General features: G+C 54.1%; 1 protein-coding gene across 1 annotated transcript; it reads left to right on the top strand.

Annotated features, from left to right (window-relative positions):
- FAM83F (family with sequence similarity 83 member F) lies at positions 1-27968 on the top strand. Its single transcript, XM_032645968.1, has 5 exons — positions 1-480; positions 18102-18269; positions 18759-18880; positions 19706-20400; positions 26513-27968. Exons 1-5 carry the CDS (start codon positions 1-3, stop codon positions 26560-26562), a joined length of 1515 nt encoding a protein of 504 aa, XP_032501859.1. The 3' UTR covers positions 26563-27968.

The following is a 27968-nucleotide window of genomic DNA, read 5'->3' as shown; positions in this document are numbered from 1 at the left end:
ATGGCCGAGTCCCAGCTCGGCTGCCTGGACGAGGCGCACGTGAACGAGAGGGTGACCGCGGCGCAGGCAGCCTTCTACTACTGCGAGCGGCGGCGGGCCGCGCTCGAGGCGCTGCTGGGCGGCGGCGAGCAGGCCTACCGCGAGCGGGTCAAGGAGGAGCAGCTGCGGGACTTCCTCTCCAGCCAGGAGCGTCAGGCCCTCGGCGCCGCCTGGAGCCCCTACGAAGTCGTCGCCGCCGCCGCCGCCCGGGGCAAGAGCGAGGCCGAGACCCCGACGCAGGCCGCGGCCGAGTCCGGCGAGTCCCTGGCCTACTGGCCCGACCGCTCCGACACCGAGGTGCCCCCGCTGGAGCTGGGCTGGACCGAAGCAGCCTTCTACCGCGGCGTGAGCCGCGTCACCCTCTTCACTCACCCTCCTAAGGAGGAGAAGGCGCCCCACCTGAAGCAAGTGGTCCGGCAGATGATCCAACAGGCCCAGAAGGTAGGCCACGCCCCCCCGCCCCCCACGCCTCCCCACGCCTCCCCACGCCTGGCCCCTTGGACCAGGCGCCACCTCCGAGGCAAGGCCTGGGCCTGGCCGCCCTTTCCACCCTCTGGAAAATGGGCCCAGAACCCTCCCTTCCGACGTGGGGCTGGTGAGTCCTCTGGAGAGCGTGGATGTGAACGTGTTTGGCAAATTACAAGGTGTTGGGACAGTTGCTTGTCGTCACCATTACAGTGTCCAGAGGCGCTGGCTTTCCTCTGCTCTGTGCTTCTGTTTCCCTGTCTGGTTTCTCTCCCTAGGGAAGAGTGTGGGCTGTGGAGTCCTTTGGTAAAATGGGCCACTCAAAGGTCTTGATAATAACCTATGTGCTGCTCAGGGATTTACAAAACATATCCCTGGCCATTTTCTGATTTGATCCTCAGGCAACCCCAGGAAGTGTGGTGTGGCCTCCCACCCCAAGCCACACTGCTCTTAGAAGGTCCCCCAGAGTCAAGGCTGGCCTGGCCCCTGACATTCACTCCGGCTCTGGGCCCAGTGCTAGAGCTCACGCAGTCTAGGATGAATTAAGGGATGTATTTTGAGCACCTACTATGTACCTGACTCTGTGCTGGATGCTTTGACAAGGCAGATCCCTGGACTTAGCAGGTCAAGAAGACGCTCCCACTTACGGCGTCTACTCTACCTGGGGATTGAAAGGAGGTGTTGTTTCCAGAGTGGCTGGTATTCTAATACTGGTGGGGCCAGTAGTTCGTAGGGCATGGGGGAGATTTACTCTGTGCCCTTGGGTAGGGATACCTGGGTAGGGCTTCCAGATAAAACATAAGATGTCCTGTTAAGTTTGAATTCCAGATAAACAACAAGAAAAAATTTAGTATTATTCAGTATGACCCAAATATTGCATTGGGACATACTGATGCTAAAAAGTCATTCACTGTTTCTGTGAAATTCAAAGTTAATGGGGACATTCTGTATTTTTATTTGCTAAGTTTGGTTCCCCTACATTGAGATTTGTTAAGAAACATCAGCAGCCTTCGGTGCCCAGTTCAAAATATACAGCAGGAGTGGCTTGGGTTCACCATTCTGATTCAACTCAGTAACTGTGGTTGGAGCCCTTTTATCCCTGAACGAGCCTAGAAAGACCGGTGGTGGGCCTCCTCTTCCTGGAAGGCGCAATGCAGGTAGTTGGCTAGATTGGCTGCCAGAAGGAAGGGTTAACTTTTCCCTGTCCATGTTTCCACCCTCCCTCTCTGAAGAATTCCAGCTTGTCTACCTGAGCGTTCTTTGTATATTGCATTCTGCAAAAGAGAAAGACAAGTTTGGACAGAGGAGGAGAAAGGACTGGGTGACTGTACTGTGCAGCAGGGTGCAGCCGGGGTCAGGGGTCAGGGCTCACGCTGTAATACTAGCAAGCCTTGATTTATGCATCCTTAATACGTGCCAGCCACTGTGCTCATGATTTACCTGCATTTTTTCTTTTGCTTTTCACAACTACGGAGTAAGATGGGTATTTTCCTTATGTTTGGATTCAGAACAGTTAAGTCACTTGCTGAGCCGGGGTTCAAACACCAAAGTCCTTAACTGCTGTGCTGTCGGTTGATGGTGCAACAGACTGAACCAAGGAGCTGGAATGGAACTAGCCTGGTCACAACCTGGACTGCAGGTTGTGAACCCCTGTCACAAGAAGGCGGAGACAGGGCCCTGCCCACTAGAACTTCTAGTCCCATATGGGATGTCAGGAATCTCCTATGTAGTGGAGTGTTCTTAACTCTTTAAATATTTAACAACAGAAACTTTAACAACTGTGAACCGATCCAGTGCATACGTATTAAACCAGTAATTATTTCCTGAGTGCCTACCGTGTGCCGGGCGCTAGCCATAGGAGGATATAAGGTGGCCTTTGCCCTCCAAGAGTTAATTCAAGTGCTGGGGGATGTGCTGGAAGGAAAGCAGTTTTTGAGGCTGGATATGCCTAATCTGGGAGGGCTTCCCAAGGAACGTAAATTGCAGAGTTGAAAGGAGAGAGAGAAGGAAACTGGAATGGGCAGTTTCTCCTGAAGAGACTCAGGAGAGAGAGATTTTCGATGTACTTTGCTTAAAGTACAGGAGGAAAAGTGCCTTCAGGGACCCAGAAGTGAGTCCGTGGCCTCTCCCACGCTGGCAGGGACCAGGGGAGGTTGCTGCCGCTTGGGCTGCTTTGACCACTGTAACTGCACGGCAGGGGCAGGGGGGACTGGACTTAAATCAAGACCCTGTGTAGACAAGGAAATGGCTGGTTCTCATTTACAAGGGCAGAGTGAGAGGACCAAATAACTGCGATTTGGAAGAAGAGTGCATTTGGTCATTGGACAAATATTTCGAGGTTTACTGTGTGCTAAGCCCTTCAGTAGAAAACAGACATATAAAACACACCTCTGCTCGTAAATGGCCTAATAGTCTAATAAACCATCATTTTAATACAGAATGATGGGTGCTTAACAGAGGGCGTGGCAGGAGGGGCACTGACCCAGCCCCTGAACCGGGTTAGGGAAGGACCTTTGATGCTGAGGGCCTGTCTACAAGCGTGTCTGAATGCAGCAAGAAGGGTGGAATTGCACCAAGCATCCACCCATCTTTGCGCCCCAGCTCCCTTCTGACCAGCGGCATCCATTTTTGAGTCTACTGAGTAGGTTTAGAGAGTATTGCCTGTGCTCCAGGAGCAGAGGAAAACCTACTGGCCACCCACCTTGAAGACTGACCCTTGGCCCCTGCATTCCTGAGCCCCACACTCAAGGATACCAACTACCCAGCTCCTCACTGCTTACCACAGTGCCTCCCCCAGCATTTCCTTTGGGCCTCAAAAACCGTGTCAGGCAGAGGGGAGGCCCCTGAGGTCCAGAAGGGTCTAATGATTTGTCTTCAGACCAAGGACAAGGAGAGGACACAGCTTCCCCAGGTCCCTGGTCAGAAGTACCAATGACCCCGTGTAGATATAAACACAACCCAGGAGAGGGTGGCTGCTGGGCTAGGAAGCTTTGATTAACTGGGAGCTGCTGCTCTTTATTCCTGTGGGTCCAACACACTGTCTCCCTCGCCTAACCCTTCTTCCCTCTCTGAGTGACCATTCCTCATGGGCGGTTATTTCCAAGGCGCGGGGTGGTTCCAGAGTCCTTGTCCCCTTGAGGCTGGCGGATAATGACGCAGCTGCAGTTCCAGGGACTGAGCACTTCACAGTCCTTCCAGGATCTTGCCTCGGCCTGTCCCAGCATCCCTGCCAAGCCCTTGGCTCTGTGGCTATTGGATTCTGAGTCTCTGTCTTTTATGCTCAGTCACTGATCCTGGGAGCTGGGGTTTCTGGGCAATGGAGACCCAGCTTCACGTCAAGGACAGAGAATAGGCTCTGAAGTTGAAAGGTCTTGATTTCTGTCCTGACCTGGCTACTTACAAACTGTGTTCCTTTGGGGTAAATCACTTCCCTCCCTGGGACTCCTGACTTGCAAAATTGGAGGGCATTACCTAGATTTCTGGATGGTTTTGAAAAATCAGGAAGAAACTGTATGAAAGCAGAGGATACCAAGAAAGTATCGTACAGACATCAGTTGTCCTGGAAAGGTGCTGCCGTCACTCTCCCCTCTCAGAGCCGGGAGGGACGTGTGGCTGAGCTTCCTCCCAGGACTCGATGCGGGGCTGCCTGCCAGGAGGTCAGAGTTAGGACGGTCAGGGGTTGCTTCTCCTCTTCAGGTTGGAGGCCCTGTGCAGGTGCGCTTCCTGTTTCTTCCTCTGGGTGAGAGGAGCAGCTCCAGCTGCCCTCCCCTCCACCCCGACCCCCTCGCACTTCTCAACTGCCTTGATCTGATGTGGCCGTTTGTCAGGGCGGCTCTCATCTGCCAGGGTGGCTCTCGTCTGCAGGGCTGTGGTAACTGAGTACTCAGCCAAGGGTCTTCTCTAGGATCTGCCACAGGCCGAGATGAGACAGGAAGGCAGGGAGGCTCCCCGTCCCTGAATCAGGGGTCCCTGAGGGCGTTCCCCTGCAGAGTCATTCAGAAGGGCCAGCTCCAAGAGCCCGAGGGCAGTCTGGAAGGACTCCTCAAGGACGATAGCTTGCACAAGTAGGCGCTGGGGCATGGGGACACGGGGGTGGGGTGGGTTGAGGTGGGGGACAGGCTGTGTTTCTGTCTTTGGAGAAGAGGGAGGCTGAGGCTTGGTTCCTCTGAAATCTGACACTTTAGGTCCCTGAAACTCTGAGGATGGGTGTTTCCCGGGGAGTTCAAAAGTAGAAGATGGGGCCTCAGTAAAGGGGTACATTCTTCATGACTTCTTGGTCTCATGGTAGCTTAGCCAGGTTTGCTGGGCAGTGGTCTCAGGAGGCCAGGTCACTGCAGGGGAAGGAGTACACAGTTGGCAGCTGGGAGCTTGGGTGTCTTCATTCTTGCTCTGTCTTTCCTCCTCTACCAGGTGACCTTGGGCAAATCATTTGACCTTGCTAGGCCTCCATCTCTGCATCTGTAAAATGGGGATCATTCTTGTCTTCTTGCTTACTTTCACAAGATTGCTCTGAGACTCCAGTGCAAGACTATATGAGACAGCATTTTGAAAAAGATGACTAATAGATGCAGATAAAAGGGATTTATATTACGAGGGGCTAACATTGTCGAAAGATAGGTGCTCTGCATGTTATTTCCTTTAATTAATTCAATCCTTAGCACCTTGCAAGGGAAATGAGGTTTTCCCAGAGGCTCAGGGAAAGCACAAGGCCGTAGATCTCCTCATAAGAGGCAAGCTGGGACTCCACCCAGGTCTGAATTCAAGGCTTGTGTCCTTCTGCTACACATGCAGTTACTTTTGGGGATTGCCCCTGTGGCCACCACTTCCATCTGAAATTCCAGAAGCAAAGTATATTTGTTGCCAGCCAGGTTCTGGGAAGCTCACCAACTAGTTCTGGAAACAAACAAGTACAGGACTACTTTGGTGGGAGAGGGAGAGGAGAGGATTCTTTCTGCCTGGTGGCACTGGTGTCACGAGGAAGCTGGATATAGGTAGCTTCCAGGGACGTGTTTGGTTTGGCCATGCCACATGGCTTGTGGGATCTTAGTTCCCCGACCAGTGTCCTCTTGCTGGCCACTTTCTGGCCCTCTGGGACGTGGGCCCTCACTGACAAACTGAGACCTTAATGGGAGACCTGCCGGCAACCCCACGCCGCCCCATCTGTCCAGGTGCACCCCCAGGATGCTGCCTCACTGCTTCACCTTGGCTAGTGGTCAGGTCTGCCTCCTTTTCCTCACAATGTACAGGGCAGAGTCTGTTCTGGGGCAGGCCTCCAATCTTCTGGGAGAGAGGAGCAGGGCAGAGGACAACAAGCAGGGCTGGGTCCTGGCTGACCGCCTGCCTCTGCTCCTGACACTGTCTTGACCACACCCCCTCCCAGGCTGAGTCACTCTAGTGATCCCTGCCCCTCCCCCTCCCTCCCACCACACCTCCTACCCCAGGGGCCATGCATGACTGGTCGGCCTTAGCTGGGGCCGCTGCCTTCCCCCGTTTTCTTTTCCTTCTCTGAATTTGTGGAGTCTTTAGACTTGCTAATGATCCCAGAATCTTAGGCCAGGAAAAGAGCCTATGGCTTTTCTAATTAGTGGTCTCTCTGGCCTGAGTTTCTAGTAATCTGTTAGCTCATCCCGGCCCAGCTTGTACGGTGGTCACCCTGTTGGGCCTCTTACAGCACTGGTGGGGCATGTGGGAGGCTCCAGATAAATGCTCTTTCTGTTGTGTTTTCTAGCAGTGAGTCCGCAGGAGGCGGGGTCAGGGACAGGGACCAGGGCTTCTTTCCTTTTCGTGGGTCCTTGAGGACCAACTGTGAGTGTTCTTAACTCCCCCTCCCAGAAGGGTTCCCAGACTGCTTGGAGATTCCCCACTTCTGCTCATTTACTCACCATGTTTCACATGTGCCACATTCCAGAAATATACAGGTGAATAAAATGTGGACGCTGAAAAAGAAAAGAAACTGCAGAACAGGTTGGAGGGAGCGGGTCAATAGCTATTAATTGTTGAGTGCTTAAATACCAGACCGGGCTAGCCCTTTTAAAATATACTATTTCATTTAACTTTCACAACAATCCAGCAACTTTCCATTTTACAGATGGTAAGGTCACAGGGCTGGTAAATAGTGGAGCTGGATGGGAACTTGAGATTGAGTCTGAATCCCACTGAGCTCCAGGGGCACAGAGGCCTCCTGGGAATTGACGGCTGAGGCAGCCGGTATGGAAGGGAGGGTGGGCAGAGGGCCGGCCGGGGTGTGCAAGGCCGGAGGCCTCGGAGTGCACAGAGTCACGCTATTCCCAGCGCCCAGCCCCTCCTGACCACCTTCCCCCGCTCCCCGCACCCTCCACTTGCCTCTCTGGAGAAGCCCTCCCAGGCAGCATCACCTGGCTATGGCCAGTAAGTTATCCTCGCCGCGGCTCAGAACCTCCCGGGCAAGCGGCCAACTCCAGTTGTCTTGCGCTGATTGATCCATCAAGAAATACCTCGAAGGTACTTCTCGAGTCCTGCCTTACTCTGCCCACGTAGTGTGTGGTGCTCCGAGCTCCAGGCCAGTAACCCAAAGCAGCAGCTTATCCTAAGAATCGTGTGTGTTTCCTCATTGGGTTTTTTTTTCTTAGCAGCTGATTTATCTTCTTAATTATGTTAGCTTTAAGCTAATGTTAAAATGAGCTTGCATTAGATAATTTTCACTAATTAACACCAACTTAGTGCAGGGGAAGTCATCCCAGAAGCATGCCGTGGGGCAGGGAAAAGCTGGCCTAGGATCTTAAAAAGAATTGCTCTTCTTACTGCCTGGCAGATCACATATGGTTCTTCACGGCTGAATTAGTTGACCTTGCTCACATGGGTACAGTCTGTTCTCTGGAGAGCCGGCCCAAGTGTCCTTTGTATCACCCCTTCATCCACCTAGTTTGGGGAATGGGTGTCAAGAGTGCCTCATAAGGATGAGGGGTGGACAGGGAGTGAGCCCCGGTGGTGCACAGCAGAGTCGGGAACAGAGCTGGCACAGAGGCCAAGGGGTCTGGGAGGGGAAGTGGCCTGGCTGGCAGAGTTGGGCTCCAGTGGCTGCCAGTGCAGGAGGGAGCCTGGTGTTTAATGATGTCTAATTAGTGAGCCTGAAACAGTGTAACATGGCCTCAGACAGCTGGGAAGCCTCAGCTGACAAAGCGCAGATGCCCGGCTGGTGGGCTGGGGGCAGCCCGGCCTCGAGGCAGAGAACAAGACCCCAGTGGTCTTGGCTTCTGTCCTCTCGGTGGGCCAGGGCTCTGGTCTAGACTGCTTCCTCAGCCCCACAAGAGAAGCCCCCTACTGCGGAGGTACTCTTTAGACATTCACTGCGTGTCAGGCCCTGTGCAGGGTGGCATGACAGGTCTCTGCGTGCCCCCCCTCCACCATGTGCTCAGAGAGACACAGGCCCGAGCAGGTGTGCCTTCTGGGAAGGGGGCTGGGGACCCAGGACGAGAATGAACCTGGGACAGCCTGGGGGAGGGTGAAGCAAGGATCTCAACAGGGAAGGGATGTTCCCATCACCACAGGGAGAAGGTGGTGACAGTGTGAGTTAAGCCACCAGGGTGGGAGTTGCTGGGTGTGCTTGGAGAACGCAGAGGAGTTTATCATCAAGGGAGGGAGTGGGTTGGAAGCACACGGAGGGTCTTTGGCCAGGCTGAACCCAGGCCGAGGGTTTGGGCAGGGAAACGGTACGATTAGGGTTGGGCTACTGGCTCCACCTGCCAAGAGCAGGGGACCGACCCCTAGTCTCCCATCACGCTGACGCTGAGCCCCACCCCCACCCTCCCACCGTGTGCCAGGCACTGTGGAGAGGAAGCACAGCGCCAGATGCTCTCCAGGCGTCACTGCGTCTCTGCATCCTCGCAAGAACCATGAGTCAGCCTCACTTTACAGGCAGAGTTCCCAGGGGTCAAGTAACACCCGTGGTCTCACCGCCCCTGTGGGACCCCCGACTCCAAAGTCTGTGCTTCACCCACTGCAGGATGCTCCTGGACTTTGGGGATTCAGCTAAATGACTCTGGTGTCCCAGAGGTAGGAGGCTGCAAGGCGGGTGGGGCAGGGCCAGGCAGCGTCCGTGGGTGTTCCCCGGGCGGTCATGCAGGCCTCCTCTCCTGGGCTTTCCTCTCCTCTCTCACCCCAGGAAGCACAGACAGGAAGCTTAAGGTAAAGCTTTCTTGTCCAGTTGTTCACATCCCACCGGGGCAGAAATTGGATGGGGCCTGTTGCAGCCTTGATGACAAAAGAAAGCCTTTGCGGTGTGCCGGGTGAGTTGTCTCCATCCTCCAGCAGCACCTCTCCGTGCTCAGTGGCAGCCGTGCCAACTGGGTCCCGAGCCCACCTGGAGGTGCTCTCCACTCAGGCTGCAGTTTTCTTTCCTTTCTTTCTTTCTTTTTGCTTTTGGCCGCACCTCATGGCCCCAACCAGGGGTTGAACCCAGGCCCTCGGCAGTGAAAGCTCAGAGTCCTAACCACTGGACCACCAGGGAATTCCCAGGGCCGCAGTTTTCTTAGCGGTGCGTTCCGTGCTCGGTGTGCGGGCACTGATGCCCAGCATCACTCGAGGGACAGTGCATTGTACAGACTTACTTACTCTTCCCTTGACTGAGCTGCCCTTCCCCTCAGTTCACGTTTTGACCTTCCTGGAAGTGTAGTGTTGCCTGGGCGTTAATCACCATGTGCTGGACCTGCTGGACATGGTATCAGGCAAAGGAAAACATCTCTACCTTGACGTCTGGGGCTGGTGGGCAGCTCTGTGCTGCTGTCTCCCTGGGAGCTGCCTCCGAAGTGAGGCCCCTTTGTTCTGGGTTCCATCAGAGGAGAGAAGGGGGTGCCGACGTGGACCCACAGCTCACAGCAGGCCAGGCACTGTGTTCCTTGTGCCGCTGCATTATCTCCTTTAAAACTCAGAACAGCCCTGAAGGGACCACCTCCCCGTTTTAAAATGAGGAAATGGAGACTTAGCTTAAATTACTCACTCAAGGCCCCACAACAGTGAGACTTTCTGCTTCCAGAGAGTAGATTCTCTTCCCAACGCTGGCCGTCAAAGTGTGATCCTTCCACCACCTGCATTCAGATCACCTGAGGGGGAGGGTGTCGTTAAAATGCGTTTCCAGGGGCCTCTGAGTCAGACTCTCTGAGGATGGGGCCCTAGTGTCCGCACATTCAGCGGGCACGCCCCGCCCCGCCCCCCACCGGCTGATCCTCTACAGGCTCGAGTTTGACAGCCACTGCCCTGGAGACCTAGATCGCTCGCTGGGGAAATCAGAGAAGGCGATCCACAGCTGGGGATGTGTGAGCCGGGTGCTGGCTGGCCTGCCCAGAACTGGCTCCCCTGGGCTGCCAGACAGATGGACCTTCTGGGAGGCAGCAGCTGACCAGTTTGCCCAGGTGCTGCCCTTCCTACCCCCAAGGCACCTTAGGGCTGGAGGTGTGGGCATTTGGCCCCATTCACCTGGTTTGGTGATAGCCCCTCAAAACCGCACAGCTTTTTCATGGGATTTCGTGGGCATGATCTCATCTGAAACCCCCAACGGCCCTAGGAGGCAGGCAGGGCAGGCATGGGAGGTAAAAGTCAGGCCCCAGGCTTACATGGGTAATCAGTGGGCAAGTGGGGACTGGAGTTGCCCATGTGGGCTCCCCTCCCTCCCCAGGAAAAAGTGACCATCTCCAGCACATACCTGCAAGGAGCGTGCCTGGCCTGGGGCCTCTTGCCTTTTCCCCACAGTGGCGCTGAGCGAGACGGGGGTCTTTGTCAGCAGCAGCCACGCCCGCCCCGGTGCCTAAGCTCCACGTCAGCAGAGCTGGGGAAACCAGTGACCGAGAGGGTGGTATCGTCCGGCTCTATGGATGTATCCTGGTTTTGTGTGACCAGAAGTGACCTCAGGTCCTAGCCAGAGTAGATATCCCCAGAGCCTCCCACGACCACATCATCTGGGGGTGACAGCTCTGGACTAGGGTCAGAAGCCTGGGCTTTATTTAATCCCGCCTCTGCCAAGACCCAGCTGGGTAACTTAACCTTGGCGCTGGGCTCTAGCTGATACATTTCCTCCCAGCTCTGAGGTTCTGCCCATCTGGAATGTCCTTCAGTGCAGGTGCCGAGTGCAGAGATGCAGCCTGTGCCTGCACTGCAGCCTGGCCCAGGGGCTTTGTAGGGCTGACTTGCAGCCCGTGCTCCACTTGTTGGCTTGCATTCCATCACAGGGAGGACGGGTACCCTTTCATAATCTGCACAGAGGCGCTGGCTGTATGTGCTGCTGGCAGCTCTGCTTCCTGGTCTGATGTTCTTGGCATGGACTTTGACCCCTTGGTAAAGTACTATCCTCAGTAATGGGCTGGCTGCCCCTTCAAGACCTTGGGTGGGTGGAACAGAGGAAGACCAGACCAGGGACTGGCGCTCAGGCCGCAGTCCCAAAAGGCGTCCACTTTCCCTTCTCTGTGCCCTTGAGGAAGAGCTTCAACTCTGCCTTCCAGCAGGATGGTCTAACCGGGAGTCTTGCGCAGCATTCTTTTTTTTTTTTGTCCCTCCACCAAAATGTCTAGTCACTAATGAAATAAAAGAGTTAACAACAAAGCTAGGTCCACAGCCCGCAAATAAAACAGTAGACGTGAAACACCCTCCATGTAGACATTCATTCTCCAAACATGGAGAACTGACTTCGTGTTGAGATGTCCCCTGAGGGTGGAGATTCTGAGAGAAGTCAGATGGTCCCTGCCATCCGGGAGCCCACAGCCCAGTAAGGGACAGAGCCATTCAGCAGATGTTACAATAAAATGTCAAGGACCTCTGTTATGTACCCGGAACACAACGTGGGCAGGAAGCAGGGAGTGGTGAACAATATTGGGTGGGGAGAAGTTCAGGAAATTCTTACCTGTGTCTTGAAAGATGCGTAGATGTTTCACAGGAGTACAGGAGGGGTAGGAACAGAAGAACTGGAAACTGCCTGGTGTGTGCAGTTGTTCTCAAAAGGGGGTGGGGAGTTGATGCAGTTTTGCCCCCAGGAGATATTTATCGATGTCTACAAACATTTTTCGTTGTCCCCAGTGGGGGTGGCGCTACTGGCATGCTGCTAAGCACCCTGCGATGTACAGGACAGCCCCCCGCAGCAAGGAGTACTGTCCCTGGATCCCTGGAAGTCCCACAGTGGAGAAACCCTGAGTTAGGGTAACTGCAGGTCATCCTGCACGGCTGAAAACAAGGGGCAGACGTGAGATGGTCCGAGATGAAGCTGGAGAGGAGGAAAGGGGCCATCATAAGGCCCTTCAATGCCAAGTTAAGGAGTTTGGCTGTGGGACCCACCACTTCATCAGTCTGTTGTTTTGGCAGGGTCACTGCTACGGAGAAGGAATTGGAGCACAGAGATGGAGGAGAGACTAGTTAGGAAACTATTCCAGAAGTTCAGTGAGAAATGAGGGGGTCCCGAGCGGGGGCTACTCTTTGTAGCGGTGCGTGGGCTTCTCATGTCCTGGCTTCTCTTGTAGCGGAGCACGGGCTCTAGCCGCGCGTGCTTCAGTAGTTGCGGCACGTGAGCTCAGTAGTTGTGGCTCGCGGGCTCTAGATCTCAGGCTCAGTAGTTGTGGTGCATGGGCTTAGTTGCTCCGCTGCATGTGGGATCTTCCCGGACCAGGGCACGAACCCGTGTCCCTTGCATTGGCAGGTGGATTCTTAACCACTGCGCCACCAGGAAAGCCCCTCCTCGGCTGTCTTGAGTGGAGTTCCTGCGGAGTGCATGGGGAAGGTGGAGTCCTTTTCGTTAATTTCGTTAATCTAATGGTAGTTAAGGAGTCCAGGAAGAGAATCTGAAAAGATGGCAGCTTAATTAAAGGTAAGTGACAGATGGAGGGGAATTCAGAGGTTCCCTAACACACCCTGTTGCCCCACCCCACCACTGAGGCTGAACATCAAAGGAGGAGATGGTAAGCTAACCAAACACCTGATGAGAAGTGTTACAACATCAGAACTGCTTTGCCAGAGCCTGCGACAGCTTCTAAAAACTCCTGCCACCTCAAATTAACCTCTCTCCCCAGGTGCCGCACGTCAGTGGGTAACCAGGTAAAGGAGCCTGCCGGGAGGCCAGGGGATGACTTTTCCCTCCTGACGAAATCCGGCTCCCCAGGTTCTGTGCCTTTGATGTCTCTCTTATAAAACCTGATTTTCCATTTATACTGGGAGCCTTGAAGTTAGATTTGGCCCGTAGGATCACGTGGCACATTAAACACCAGAGCGGAGGGAGTGGGGAGCTGGTTTTCCTGGGCCTGATGCCGTGGATCCTAATGTCAAGCAGGGCCTCAGAGACCAAAGCGGAGGGTAATTATCACCACTCCTCCACAACGAGATTGCAGGAGTCAGCGAGCAATTGATTTTTTCCTACTACAGATATTTCACTGCTTAATTGGTAGTGACACAGATGGCTGGCTCTGACCAGGGCGCCGCAGACCAAGCCTCCCGAAAGCAGGGCCCCTGGGGACATCTCTCCCTCTAGTCTGTGATGCTCTCACAGCACATCCTCTGTCGGGTGGGGGTGAGGGCGAGCAGGCTCCCTGCGCTTTCAATTGCAAAACAAAAGCAAGAGTGAATCCAGAAGCGCTTTCCTGAGCCAGTGAAGCCCTCCCCAGCGACATACTGAAAGTCAGCTTTGAGCTGGACACTGTGGAGAGTCTGGAAATGAGCAAACAGTAGACTCTGGCCTCAGGCAGCAGTTGGGAGCTATCAGGAGGCCTCTGAGATGGTGCGAGCTGTGTTCTGCTGGAATGAAGCCTAAAGTGGATTGTTAAAACCCTCCGTGATCCAGCCCCACCCCGTTGTCCTTACGCTACATCTACCCTGAACTGTTCCAGGCCAATTGTTTTTTGTTTGTCTGTTTTGGACCTCAAGTGCAGAGCTGATTGTGAGCCTCAGTTCATGGTCCGCTGCCATCGTCAATCCAGGGAAGGCCCCTCTTATTTTACTCTGTCCTTCCCTCCCGTCCCTTTCTCCTTCCATAGGCAGCCACCCTCCTATATTCAGTGTATGTCCTTGGACATGTCCGTATCCTTGAAAAACGTGCAGGGTTATTTTATGTAGTGTGTTTTTATTTACATAAATGGTATTAGGCTATAGATCTCTATCTCTAACATTCATCTTAAAAAGAACTACCCAGGTTCTGCACATGGAACTCGTTCATTGTTTCTGTCTGCTGCAGAGCACTCTGTCCTGAGCATCCCTCACATTCTCCACATCCATTCTTCTAGAGATGGACATCCAAGTTGCTGCCAACTCCTTGCTATCCCGAAGAAAGCTACAGTGAATGTCTTTGTTCCTGCCCCCTTATAGACCTGTGCAAAGATCCAAGAGGTTCCCTGGGTGTGTGGCCAAGAGTAGCGTTGCTGGCTTCCAGGCATGCACAACCTTAAGTCCACGGAGCTCTGCCCCTTGCCCTAAGAAATAGCTGTACCAGTGCTCCCTCCCACCCTCAGTGAATGAGAGTTCCCCTTTCCTCACACGCCAACATTTAGGACTATCCAACTTTCTAGTTTTTAGTTCATGTTATAGTTGTAAAGTGGTGTCTCTCTTATCTCTTTGCTTTTTTAAAATTTATTTTAAATTTTTTATACAATTTTTAAAGGTTACACTTCATGTGCAGTTATTACTGTCTCTTTGCTTTAATTTGAGTCTTTCTGCTTACTAATGAGGTCTGCTTCTCTTTACATACTTATTAGCCACTCAGGTATCTCCTCTAGGAATTGCCTATTCATATCCTTTGCCCATTATTCTAATTAGTTTTCTGTCTTTTTCTTGCTGATGTGCAGGCATCTCTTGTGTATTATTAGTTCCTTTTGGTTGTAGACATTGCAGATATCTTCTCCCTGTCAGTTATCTTTGTCTGTTGACATCTTTCTTTGAACAGAAAATCCCTAATTTGCCAAATGCCTCATTTAAAATTTTATTTGTCTTAACGATTCATGCTTTTGGAATCTTAAGAAATCCTATCTTACCTATGCCATGAAGATATTTTCCTATATTTCATGAATTCCTTTATTAGTTGTATCTTCTGCATTTAGGTGTACAGCCTACCTGAAATTCACCTATATGGTGTGAGGTAGGGATCCATTTAATTTTTCTCCATTTAGTATGCCAGTTGTCCCAATAGCATCTACTAAACAGCATTGTTTCTCCACTGAGTTGTGATTCTGCCTTAAAGTTAAGACTTTAACTTAAACTTTAAAGTTTTAGGTATGTGTGTAGGTACCTATATATTTCTGGTCTCTCTATTCTGTCCCATGGTCTATTTGTCAGTTCCTTCCTATCTCAGTATCGCAATTCTTATTAATTTGGCTCTGCAGTATGTCTTACTGTCTAGTAGGACAAGTGTCCCCTTTTAGCTTTTCTTTTTCAAAATTGACTTAGCTATTTGAATCTTCATTCTTCCTCACATCTTAGAAATATTTGAACTCCTCAAAAAATTTTACTGACCATTCATTGGAATTGCATGGGATTTTATTAATACGAGGAGAACTGGATTTTTAAAACATTAAATCATGTTATCCATGAACACAATTTATCTTTTCATTTATTCAAATATTTGTAACTGTCCTTTAATAGAGTTTTCTAAATTTCTCCATAAAGGTATTAATTCCTAAATACTATGTGCTTAAGTTGCAATTTTGAACGGACCTTATTTTCTTTTCTTTTTTAAATTGGTTATTGCTGTAGTAGAAGAATGCTATTGGTTTTTGTAAGTTTTTCTTGTATCTGGCAATCTTGCCAAATTCTCCTATTACTTCTGATAGTTTTTCTCTGCATTCTTCTGTTTTTTGTTTTTTTTTAAAATATCATCCTTAAATACTGGTAGTTTTGTCTCTTCTAATCCTTCTGTCTCATTTCTTTTTCTTGTCATGTTGCATTGGTCAGGACCGCCAATACTTTGTTGAACAGCAGTGGTGATAAGTGAATATTCTTGACTTGCTTAAGACTTAAAGGGAATGCAACTTTAAGTATGTTTCATGAGGGTTTTTAGTAGATAGCCTTTATGACATTAAGGAAGGTCCCATCTATTCCTAGTTTTTTGAGAGTTTTAATCACAAATAGTGTTATCAAATACTTTTTTAAAACTTATCAAGATAATATATGATTTTCCCTCTTTGGCACTATAAATGTTATAAATTGATATGTTTCTGATGTTGAATAATCCTTTCATTTTTAGGATAACCTTACTTGATTATGCTGTATTATATTTAATTTACTTTTTAAAAAACTGAACTATAGTTGATATGTTTAATTCACTTTTTTTTTTTTTTTTTTTGCGGTACGTGGGCCTCTCACTGTTGTGGCCTCTCCCGTTGCGGAGCACAGGCTCCGGACACGCAGGCTCAGTGGCCATGGCTCAGGGGCCTAGCCGCTCCGCGGCATGTGAGATCCTCCCGGACCAGGGCACGAACCCGTGTCCCCTGCATCGGCAGGCGGACTCTCAACCACTGCACCACTAGCGAAGCCCTGTTTAATTCACTTTTAATGACTTATCCATGTCAATTTCCTTTTCAAAGTCATCAATGTGTAAATATTCCTAGTCTTTTTACCATTTCTTAAATAGTAAGAATATCTTAAAAAGTAAATATATCTGTAGTTATTTCTCTTTCTTCATTCAGTATTTTATTTGCATCTCCTCTGTTTTTGTCAGTCATGCCTGTCCTCAGTTTCTTTGCTTGTGCTGTTTTCTTTGCCTGAAATGTTCACCTCCTAGGCCCCTGGTAGCCCATGTGGCACCTGTGCGCAGATTAGGAAAAGGCATCTCTTCCTCAGGCAGGCACAGCTCCCACTCACCCCCATCAGCCCAGTGCCTGTGTGCAGTGCACAACCTGCATACCCATGCATGGCAGCCCTGCCCACTACCCTGCTTGGTTTTACTCCCTGCTCGATTTTATTCCCTGCTCATTTCTCATGGCACCCAAGGCTGCCCATTCTTCAGGTTTCAGCTTCCTCAGTGAAACCTTTCCTGTTCTCCCCTGGCTGAAAGTAATCTTTCAATCTTCCCCCTCCCTAAGTCCCTCCTTCTCTTCCTACCACCCCTCCTTAGAACTCACATCACACATCATTTGTGCATCTCTTAAGGCATTTATCTCGTTTTACCTTATATCTTATTATTTTGTGCGAATGTCTTATGATTCCAACTGGATTAACCCCTTGAAGTTAGGGACTATAGTTTGTCCTTAGATCCTCCCTCTGCCTGTGGGGCTTTGTAAATGTTACTTGTATGAATGATTGGGTATTAAATGTAGGAGGTAAGAAGGGCCTTATGTGATACTGTGTAAATGGTGTTGGGGGGTGGTCTTTAGAGGCAGAGGTAATGGCAGAGCACACGTGAAGGTGACGGTGATTGTGATGATGATGATGGTGATGGAGGATACACTTATTGAGCTTAACATGTGCCGGCACTGTGCTAAACGCTTTCACAGTTTGCTTCTCTAAGCCTTCTCAACAACCCTTTGAGACAGGTGCTACTATGAGCTCGATTTTGCTGCCAAGGAAGCTGGGGCACTGATGAGTCAGCAGTGGAGTTCGTGAACCAGGCCTGGTCTGCCTGGCTTCAGCGTTCGGGCTTTCAGTTACAACGACAAGCAGACTCCTTCGACCATACAATGGTTACCATTTATTGAAGACTTACCTACATGTCAGGCATTGTTGATGCTTACAGATGTTATTTCTAATCCTGATGCCAAATGTATCAAGTACAGAGTATCCCCACTTTGCAGATGAGGAAACAGAGGCTCATCAAAGTTAAGGGATTTGCCTAAGGTTACATAAATAGAAAGTGGTTATAATCAGATCTCTCTCACCCCAAAGCACATACTTTCCTCTGCATCATGGGCACAGTGCTTGGGGCCAACAAGAACACCCTGCCTCTGGAGCTGAAGGCTTGTATAGGAAAGTGGAGGAGGCTGAGGTCAGAAAGGCAAATCTGCCTCAGGCTGCGGAAGGCCTCGCCTTCCAGGATGGATAATCAAGGCTGGCTTTTGGAAATCAAGGGTCCTAGGCAGGGACCTTGATTTGAGGATGAAGTGGGATGGTCTGGACACCTGGAGGCCAAGGGAGCCCGAGCTAACTGGAGCTCTGCCCGAATCTGTGCTCAGGGAAGCACAGGGCTTTGCACAGCTGCAGGGAGATCAAAGCACCCAGGTCTGCAAAGAAAGTGGTATCTGAGCAGATCTGCAGCTTGTGGAAATGGTCCATTTCATGCCTCTCAGTGACTGCAGCTCCTTGAACCTGCTTATTTCCCGAAGGCACCAGAACCAACTTTCCTCAGCCTCCTAGATCTCCACTGACGTGGCTTCTGAAGAGCTGCTGGAAAATCCCCAGGGTGGGTGGTGGGAATTTGCCAAGGATGAAGTACAAGCAGCATGGCCTGCACCGTCTGCACCATCTTAATTTCCCAGAGCAGGGAGCCCATCTCCCGCTCACATGTGCTCAGAGGTGGGTGGGGATGTGCAAAACCCAGGAGTGGTGCAGATGGCATTTTTGACTCTTGGCCAGCACTTACCCCAGCCCAGCTGGTCCTCTGCGGGCCGCAGTGTGACTCTGTATGTGTGTAGTCACCACGTGCCTCACTAGTGCCCTTCCCTGTCCAGGTCATTGCTGTGGTCATGGACCTCTTCACTGATGGTGAGATCTTCCAAGACATTGTGGATGCTGCCTCCAAGCGCCGCGTGCCAGTGTACATCATCCTGGACGAGGCGGGCGTGAAGTATTTCCTGGAGATGTGTCAGGGCCTGGAGCTCGCTGACTTCCGTATTCGGGTAAGTTGTATCACTGGGACTGGGGGTGGGAGGGGGGAAGGAAGTGGGATGGAGACTGCCTCTGCCCCTCCCTCTGCCTGCTCCCCAGTTCAGGGGCCCAGGTGAACAGCACTCTCAACCCCTTTCCTTCTGTCTAAAACCTTGCCTCATGAACTGATAACCCTAACTGCACGACTGGCTTACATTTTATCCCAAGGCTGCTGAGGCTAAGGAGGCAGCTCCAGCCTAGTCCCGGGCGCTCAGCCCGCAGAGTCACTGTCAGGGTTGAAGGCAGGGCTGTGTTTCTCTTCTGAAGAGCTTTGAGAGCAGACTGGGGCCACCCTGGGCCCGTCTGAGCCCAAGGCCAGATTTGCTGACTTCCTCAGGCCATAGGAAGCAGAGTCAGGGTCCCGTGGACAAGAGGATTCATCCTCCACCCACGCAGAGACTCAACTTAGAGCCTCGAGGGCCCCAACCTGAGTGACAGTGCCTTTCTCCTCTTCTCAACAGAACATCCGTGTCCGCTCTGTGACAGGTGTTGGCTTTTACATGCCCATGGGGAAGATCAAGGGGACCCTGTCATCCAAGTTCCTAATGGTAGATGGTGATAAAGTAGCCACTGGATCCTACAGGTGAGTTGGGCCAGGTCAGAGAAGGACCTGGGAGGCCTTTGTTCGTGGTCAGAAGTGTTCATGTTCAGAAAGATGCTGGACTGGAGCCTCCACAATCATGAGTTTAAGAGCTCTTGTCTATTCTGACAGCAAAGAATAGCCTCCTGGCCAGTCCCTTCCCTCAAACTTTCTGGCTAATGGATTATTCAAGAAAGAGGGTCAACTTTTGTTGAGCATTAAGCACTGCCTGCCTTGCATGGTCCACAACAACTGGTTGCCTTTTGAGGCTGGAAGAGACCCGGGCACATGAAACAATTAATAAATGGCGTCAGTCCTCTTATCTGGTTGAAGTATGGGGTTTTGCAGATGCTAGGTGCTCTAAAAATTCAGAGGAGAACTATTAAGGAATGGAATACTATTAACAGTAGTGGCAGCTATAGGTACTACTCATTAAATGTATGTTTGTGCCAGGTACTGAGCGAAACCTTTTATATTCGTTATTGGACTTTGAGCCTCACAGCAACTCTGTGGCTACACCTTACAAGCCCCATTTGACAAGGCACGCAGGGCAGAAAGCAGGTTTGAATCCAGACCTGACTTCTCTTGCCCTTGCCCTGCACCCACTGCCTGCTTTCTGCATTTGAGGCCAAGACCTGGACCAAGGGAGGATTTGGGTCTGTGGAGGAAGAGCACCCCAGCACGAAGGCAGCAAGGCGTCCAGCCTCAGTGGTGGAGCAGGTCGGGCTGGGCAGCGGGGTTTGAGATGGGCTCACCGAGGGGCGGCTGGCAGGGCGAGGCTGCAGGTCCGGGCACATGTATGTTGCTTTTCTGTCCCCATGTTCCCAGATTCACCTGGAGTTCCTCCCATGTGGACAGGAACCTTCTCCTCCTCCTGACAGGGCAGAACGTGGAGCCCTTCGACGTGGAGTTCCGGGAGCTGTACGCCATCTCCGAGGAGGTGGACTTGTACCAGCAGCTGGGCCTGGCAGGAGGTGCTGGCAGGCTGGGCCTCAACTACTCCTCCACTGTGGCTCGCAAGCTTATCAACCCCAAGTACACCCTGGTGACGGGCAGCCACCACCCACCCGGGGAGATGATGCGCTGGGCTGCCCGGCAGCAGCAGGAGGCCAGCCGCAATGCAGAGGGGCAGGAGGAGGGCAGCAAGGGCGACGAGTCAGCACGGCGCCTGGAGAGTTTCCTGCATGACCTGGTCACGCTGGAGCAGGTGCTGCCCCCCGTGGAGCCCATTCTCTCGGGAGAGCTGAGTCGGAATGGCAGGGTGTTCTCCCACCTGCGTGTGGACCTGAAGCCCAGACCCCGGGAGGCCCTTGCCCAAAATGGCAGAGGAGAAGCTGCCAATGGGGAGGCCACCGCGGCCAAGGAGGGCAGGCGCTTCAGCAGCAGGTTCTTCAGCCGGTGGTCCAAGAGGCCCGCAGCGCCCAAGAGCACGGCCAGCGCCCCCTCCCCCGAGGCCCTGGCCGAAGCGGAGTTTATGGCGGGGAAGAGGCCCAACCAGGGCTCCAGTGGCGACGACGTCTCAGGTGAGCCCCTCCCACTGGGCCCAGGGCTCCTCAGGCCTCTGGCCCTGGTCCAGGAGCACTGTTGATTCTGCAAGAAGGCCGCCTCCCGGCAGGGAGAGCACATCAGCTCTGGGCCCTGTGGTCCTCAATTCCCATCCTGCTCTGGCCTTTGCCTGCGTGTGGCCTGGGGCCAGCCACTGCAGGCCGGAGTTTCAGTTTCCTCTTCTCTAAAAGGGGAAAGGGATGGATGCCTGCCTCGCCCAGCTGTTCTGAGGATATGAAGTGCTCAGAACAGTGCTGGGCACGGAGTAGTCTGAGACTAGGGCTCTGACTCTAGGGCTTGTTCCAGCAAACCTTGTTCCTTGCTGGATCCGTTGCCGTCAGGATCTGACCTGGTCAAACATACCGCACCAATGCCCTGACCCACTTTTCCTTGTTTCTGTTGTAAGTAGTTTGACACGGCTCCTCCCTGTGTTTATTTGATCAGTGGTATTTGCCAGGCTGTTTACTTCTGGGAGAGATTGTTCCTGGTGGTGGCATCTTTCTGGCTGTCTCTCTGCCTTTCTCTCTTTCTCTGGAACAGTCTCCAGAGTGGCCTTTTCTGGCTGGTGGTGACAGCCAGGGCCACTGCTGGCACCTTTTCTCATGTCGGCATTGCTGAGTCAAAGGGGTTTCCATGTTGGGGTTTCTCCCTCCATGGCTGTGGGGCTTTGCAGCGGTGAGGCTGGGCTCCCTGGCTGGCCAGGTAGGTAATGGCAGGGACTTACCTTGGGCAGCCTGAGTGCTCCCAGAATTCCTGTGTCCCTCAAGGCCCCAGCTTTGACCTGACATTGGCTGGAGTGCAAGTCTTCCCAAACACTGATGCCCCAGCCCTGCTAGAGAGCCTGACGCACTCAGTCTGTGCCTTAAAGTTAGGGCAGGCCTGGAGTCTCCGAGAGTTTGGGCACAGCAGCAGTGCCAGGGCTACAGCTGCATTTGGCCAGGAAGCATTTACTGAGCGCCTCCACGTGCTGGGTCCTTCACTAGGTGCTCTCTCTCTCTCACTTGGCCCTCACAGGAACCACGGAGGTGGCAGATGGAAGCTCAGGGAGGTGAATTAAGTGGTCCCAGGGCACAGTAAGTGATAGTGGGGCCGGGACGCAAACCGAGGCCAGGGCCCGTGTCCTGTCAGGGAGGGGTAGCTGGGCCCGGCCCATCCCCCTGGGCTCCCCGGCTCCCCCAGCACCGGATGCTTCTGCTGCCCTGCACCTCTTGTTTGGAAGAAGGGTTGCCATGGTGAACACCTGGCAGGGAAGAGAGGGGGAGGGGCGAGCCCAACCACAAAAGGGGCTCTTTCCCACATCCTGACTGGAGGTGAAATAGAAGCTTTCTCTTCCTTCAGCCCCTCACCCTGAGGTGCTGTTTCCATAGAAACAAAAGGCCATTGTCTTATCCCTTCCTGCCTCCTTTGGTGAGTCTCAGCATCAGATTCCCCTGCTTGGATGACTTGAACAGGTCACTGACACTTCCGCTGCTCCCTGAGTGTTTGCGTGGGGTGCCAGGAGCCAGCCAAACAGCCAGGGACAGTGCCCTGTACCAGCTCGTCTCCTGAGTGCCTGGCACCCAGAGAGAGAGAGTCAGAGACACAGAGAGAGAAGGGCAAGTGCAAGAGTGCAGCGGCACGCACGAGGGATGGCCCTCAAGGTCACCCTATTCCTGCTCCATCATAAGGAAACACACAGCGTGGCCTCGTCCAGCACAGCCTCTGTGTACCTGGATGGGCATCCAGCCCTGAGGGCCTGGAATTCAAGTCCCTTAAGAGACCTTTCCTCTCCCTTCTGCTTTCTTCCCTCGAAGGCAGGGCAAGAAGCAGAGACCCCCCCTCCCCAACGCCCCTTTTTGTGGCCTCCAGCCTCCCGCACATTTGACTGGCTTAGTGCGTCCTCTCGGGCAGCAGCTTATCAGCAGGACTCTGTGTGCCAGAGGCTCATGTTCCTGGCAGCATGGGGGTCCCCAAGGTTGGAACTAGCAATCCTAGTACACTGGGAACTGTCATCTGGGAGGAGATCACTTTAGCTATTCCCTTAGGGCCCCATCCAGGGAAAGGATCCCTGTCCTACAGTGAATCCTACAGGGATCGTTCAGAGCATCATCAGAACAGCCATCGGATGGATCTCAGCGCCCAGTACCTTGCTCCCCACACCTTGGACACGTCCTTTCACCTCCCCGGGGCTGTTTCCTGGTTGAGAAGAGGAGGGGTTGATCCAGGACGGGTTCAAGAGGCCCCTTTGAGCTCTGATTCTGACTGTCCTTTCTGTCCCTGCTGCCCTCTTGTCAAGGGAGAACGCAGGCCGATGACAGGGTGGGTAAAAGAGAGAAAAATAGTAAAGCTAAGAGCTGACAGCCTGCACAATTACTTGATAAGAAGTATATAGTTGTCAAACAGCATGCAAATTTTTGCAAACCCAAGTGTGGCCCTTGGGAGAACCTTCAGAAATCCCTTCCTTTGGGTCTGGCAGTCCAGCCGTGGGCGGCCAGGTGGTTTGAAGGCTCACAGCCCCCCCTACTGGTGGAAGCCAAGCACCCTCTCCTTCTGGTTTTTCTCTCAGCGAAGTCCTTGCTCCTGCAATTGGCCCCTTTCCTGAGCCGGCCACCTGTGCCCATCCAGGAGCTCGGGACTCTGGGGCAGAGATCCAGCCTCAGGGGCCAGCAGTCACTGGAGAGCTTTGTCAAAAGAGTGACAAGTCTGTCCCACTCGGCTGGGCTCAGGAATCTGCATTTTAAATGAGCACCCCGAGCGTTTTCCCACATGGGGGTCCTCAGAGCAGCAGATTAGGTGACAGGGCTCTGCCCTCGGGGGCTGCCAGTTTGGGGGAGGGGGTTCCAGGTGATGTCCTGAAACCCCTCCTGGTTCCCCTGGGGAAATCCCTGGGACAAGGCCAACACTCTCGTGCACGGTAAGAGGAGGAAGAAAGGCACAGACTTTGGCTGAGCACCTGGCGTGTGCTGGGTAGACACGGTGCTAAATGCTCTCACCCAGAACCCACAGCCACCCTGCCTGATGACGTTGTTTCAAGACGAGACCCCAGAGGTGCAGAGAGGCGAGGCCCTGTGCCCACGGTCACGAGTGAGAAAAGGGCGACGGGCTCTCCTGCCTCCCAGGGCCTGCCAGAGCGTTATGGCCATCTCTGGAAGGTTAGGGTTGACACCAGCTACCTACGTCTTTAAAGGCTGTTTGGAAGGGCCAGAGGCCTGAGTATCTGACTGGCCTCCTGCCCCCGGTACGGAGGAAGAGGAGAGTGCCTCTGGGTCACCACCTTCCGAGGGCCCCTGAGCCCACGCTTCTGTCCCCAGAGTTCTCTGAGGTGACTGCAGCCACAGTTGCCTTGCCAGAACTCTCCCAGGTTCCCCTGAGTGGTGCGTGGATGGGCCACCCTGGCTGGCAGTGTGGTCTGGCTCCTAGCGATGTGCTCGCTGGCTCCTGGATTTGGGAACTTCAGATTTGCCTGTGTCATCCCTGGGGTGGAGGTCTCAGATCTCTCTCCTGGAAGGCTGGGCCCCTGCCTGGGATGGGAGGCTGGGGAGGTGCTGCTGGGGTTCAGAGCTCCATAAGGGACCCGTGGGCCTTCAGCTCCAGGGTGAGCCTACTCAGCAGCTGTCTTGCCAAGATGGAGTTCCAGAACTCAGTGTCGCTCCTGAGGTCAGACCCCAGCTGATGTTCTCAGGCCGTGCTCTGATTCCATGAACCTGAGCACTGTTACCAGCCAAGGTCTCGGTCACATGGCACAGAAGAGGGGAGCTGAGTGGGCATCCTTCGAGGAGCTGATCCCACTGGGCTCCAGAGAAGAGGCAGGCGTCCTTAGTCTCGTTGGCAGATGTCAAAATCCCCTGCCCTGCTGGTCTCTCGGGCCTGGCTGGGGCTTCCGTCACCATCTAGGTGAGTGAGGGCACGTACGTTACCCAGTCACCACCCACTGAGGCCACTGCAGTTGCTCTTGTTATTAGATTGGTATGAACCCTTACGTAGCTTGCTGCTGCCTGATCGTTCATTGTTTTCAGCACATGTCTATCTGCGGTGTCTGCTCTGTGCCGGGCACTGTCCTAAATTCCTGGTGTAGCAGTGGACAGAGTGATCTTGCCCCTGCTCTTATGTACTGGCAGGGGGACAGGGACGGCAAGGACCTTCTCCTGAAGAGTGATCAGGGAAGGCCTCTCTGACAAAGGGGCATTTGAGCAGAGACTTGAATGATGGGAAGCAGAGAACCATGTGGACATCCAGGGGAAGAATCTTCCAGAAAAGGGGAGTGTGAGGTCCTGAAGCCTATAGGGAGGTAGAGCTCACTGTCCTTGTGAGCCGTCTACACCACTGTCCCCTCTCCTGCCTGCTGAGCCGGACCGGCCAGGTCCTGACCATCGGACCGGGGCCCGATGCTCCAGGCCTTCCTTGAGGCCGCCTCTCCTCCACTTCCCGCCCCCATGTCCAGTCTCACTTCTTCCTTTGAAGTTTGACTTTCTCTCATGAGCCTCCTTTGGGCCGCCCGTGCCACATACACTTTGTAAAAAGTAGAAATGTGGGGCTGTTGATAGATTCTCCTCCACTCATCTGAGCAGGTGTGATTGGCCACAGCGTGTGCTGCAGGCGGTAGCGGGCTCCGGTCTGTGCGCCGCGGGAGGGGTGGGCTCGAGGGCTTGGTCCTCAGCCCGGCCTCCCGTCAGAGGCGTGGAGGTGAATTCTGAGCGAGAGGCCCGTGTCCAGGCTCGCATCCAGCCTCGGAGAGTGGGTGGGAGTGTGGGGAGCTGGCCGCAAACCTGCTCTGCCCCGGCTGCCCCCAGCCCACGCGGCCACTCCTCCCTGGCCTCTGGAGCCCAGAGGACTTTTCTCACCTGCCTCCAAAATTCTGCTGCCTCTGGGGAGAAACTCGGCATCTGCTCAGTAGGCCAAGCAAGTACAGCAAGCCGCTGAGGACAGGAAGTGGGGACGGACGTGTCCTGCGGCAGCCAGGGGACTGCGGCATGGGAAGGGCAGCGGAGGCAGCCTCAGCACCCGAGGAGGCTGGAGGCTGACCCGGCTCCAGGCCCTTGGAGCCACAGGGAGGGGGGCATCACCGTCTGGCTCCCTTCCCACCTCATCGACGCTCTAGCTGCTCTCAGAACGGCCTCCAGGGAGGCTCAGCTGGACCCGCAGCAAGTCCCGAGGCCTGGGTCCCACTGGCCGGGCAGGGAAGGGCCCTACTGAGGCCTGTTCAGCACCTCTCTTGCTAATGGCCCGGGAGAGGAGGCCAACACCACCTCCGTGAAATTCACAGCTGAGGTGATACGGGAAGGTGGTGTGAGTGCCGGGAGATGACCCTGGCCCTGGCGGTGTGGAGAGGAACCGGCAGGAAAGAGGTCAGCGGCCGCCCAGGAGGCGGCGGCCAGCGCCCCAGGAGGACTCCCCGCAGCAGACACGAGGCGCTGGCCTGAGGGCAGGAACACAGCCGGCCTCTGCTTGGGGTGTAAAGGCAGTGGACACGGATGGAAGGGGCCTGGGAAGAGGAGAACTGTGCCTCTCCACCTCTTTCTTCTCGGTGAAGGGTGTGCCCCGCGCCCCTAAGCCTGGGGTCCGCGCCACCATGCCTGGCTCCCTCCAGGTCAGCCTAGTGGCCCCTCCTGAGGCACCGCTTTGCCCCTTCCACGTCGGCGGCCTGAGTGGTGGGAAGAGCTGAGATGGGGCTCGGCAGAGCAGGCAGTGGCGCAGGCGCTGCCCGGCTCTGGGGGCTACTGTCCCCGCTGTCCCCCACTGTCAGGTCAGGCCGAGGATGCCCCCTTGCGGCAGGGCCACGCTGAGGGTCACTGACAGTGACTGCGGTCGCGCTTGTGAGCTGTGACGCAGCATAGGGTATTAGTAACTGGTGAATCGCCCCGCTGAGGTCAGAAGATGGCAGATCCCTGATGCCCCAACCAGTGGTGGTCTTGCTGAGGCTGTCAGGACAGGGAGAATCTTTCCTTTTGCTCTTCTGAGGACCTACTGACCTGGTTTCTGCAGCTTGGGAGGGAGACAGTGACCCAACCACCCAAATTTGCAGTGTGGGTGGTGCATAGTAGAGGGGCTGGAGGCCAGCCCAGGGAGCACTTTACCTACATCCTCCCCCGCCTGTGTCCCTTGTCTCTGCAGGTAAAACAAGTTCCAGTCCTGCCAAGGCCAGCAATTGTGTGATTTTGTGAGCTGCGGGCCAGCTGTTGGCAGGACCTGTGGATGCCCCCATCCTGTCCTGTGGAGACACAGGTCAAACCCTGCACCTATTTGCACATCGGACGCCTAGTGGCCTCCTGCCCCAGCAGCCTCCATCCTGGCCTCAGGGACCCTGTATCCCAGATGTGAGGGTCTGCAGCATCTTAAGACAATCACACGCCTCCACAAGACTGTCGTGGCCGGGCAGGGGGTCACCCTTTGTTTACATGAAGTGGAAGCTTGACTAGCGTCTGCTCTCCTTTATGCCCAGCCCCCTCCCTCCACTGGGCCAGCCTTGCCCTGCAGGCCCCCAGATGGGGTGAGTCCATGTCTTTCTACCTTAATGTGATGGGGTCTCCGGGGCAGCCCCAGCCCCCTGGCTTCTCCTTTCCTGGGCTTCCTGGTGCTGCTGGTCCCCCAAGAGGTTTGGGGGAACAGAAGGGACGAGGACAGGGCTCTGAGCCCGGGATCCAGTCTCGCTTGAGCTTCTGAACTCAAGGTGGAAGATGCAGCGAGGACGGCTGGGGGCTGGCTGCTGTGGCCTTCCTGGCCTGTCCCTCAGGCTCCTGCAGTAGACTCTGAATGCAGTAAGGGCAGAATTTGACCCTGCCATTTTGAGAGCCCTTGTGCTGAGGTCTCCTTTCCCTCCCCCAGCAGCATCCTGGCAGGCTCTGCCCTGGGTGGTCCGGGCCTCCTTGGCTATCGCCTGCTGCAAGCCCATCTGGCAGTTCTGCTCACGCCTTTACCTGAGGCGACTCCCTCCCGTTTTTTGCCTTGAGTTGCAGCCCAAAGTAGGGAGAGAGAGACCCTGGCTGATGTTCTGGTGGTGCTGGAGGCTGGGCCCTGTCAGCAGGAGCGTTTGCCCTCCTCCCACCCCAGAGATGGCCCTCAGGCCCTTCACCAGACAGGACTTATGTGCCTTCTCTAGTTATATGTCAGCCAAAGACCAGCCTTGGCCTTCTGCCAAAGTCAGACTGTCTTGAGGAGCCTCAGCCTCCCTGGCTTCTTAGGGACCTGGCCTAATTGCCATGACGCCAGGCCAGGAAGACCAGCTGAAAATCGCACACCACCCCCTCTTCACGCATGTGACTGAGAGGACCTGCGGAGAGAGTTCTTGAGTGGACGGCCGGGAAACTGCCGAACCGCAGGCTCTGTGGCCGGCCGGAGGCCGGAGGCCTGGAGAGCCGGGGTGGCTGGCCTTGCTTCCGGCCGGGGGCTGGACGCCTGGAGAGCCGGGGGCTGCAGGACCTGAGAAAGCACCACGCTCAGCCTCCTGCTTCTGAGCCACACTCTCTCGTCCTCACATCTTTCCTTCTGTAAAACCCTGCGGCACCAGCAGCACCTTGGGGCGGGGCCCCGGCGCCTGCGAGCGCCTGACGGGAGAGGGAGCAAGGGGACC

This window comes from Phocoena sinus, chromosome 10 (genome assembly GCF_008692025.1).
Source record: "Phocoena sinus isolate mPhoSin1 chromosome 10, mPhoSin1.pri, whole genome shotgun sequence".
Taxonomy (NCBI): domain Eukaryota; kingdom Metazoa; phylum Chordata; class Mammalia; order Artiodactyla; family Phocoenidae; genus Phocoena; species Phocoena sinus.
The sequence above is the reverse complement of the archived record's forward strand: the minus strand, read 5'-3'. Positions and strand labels throughout refer to the sequence as shown.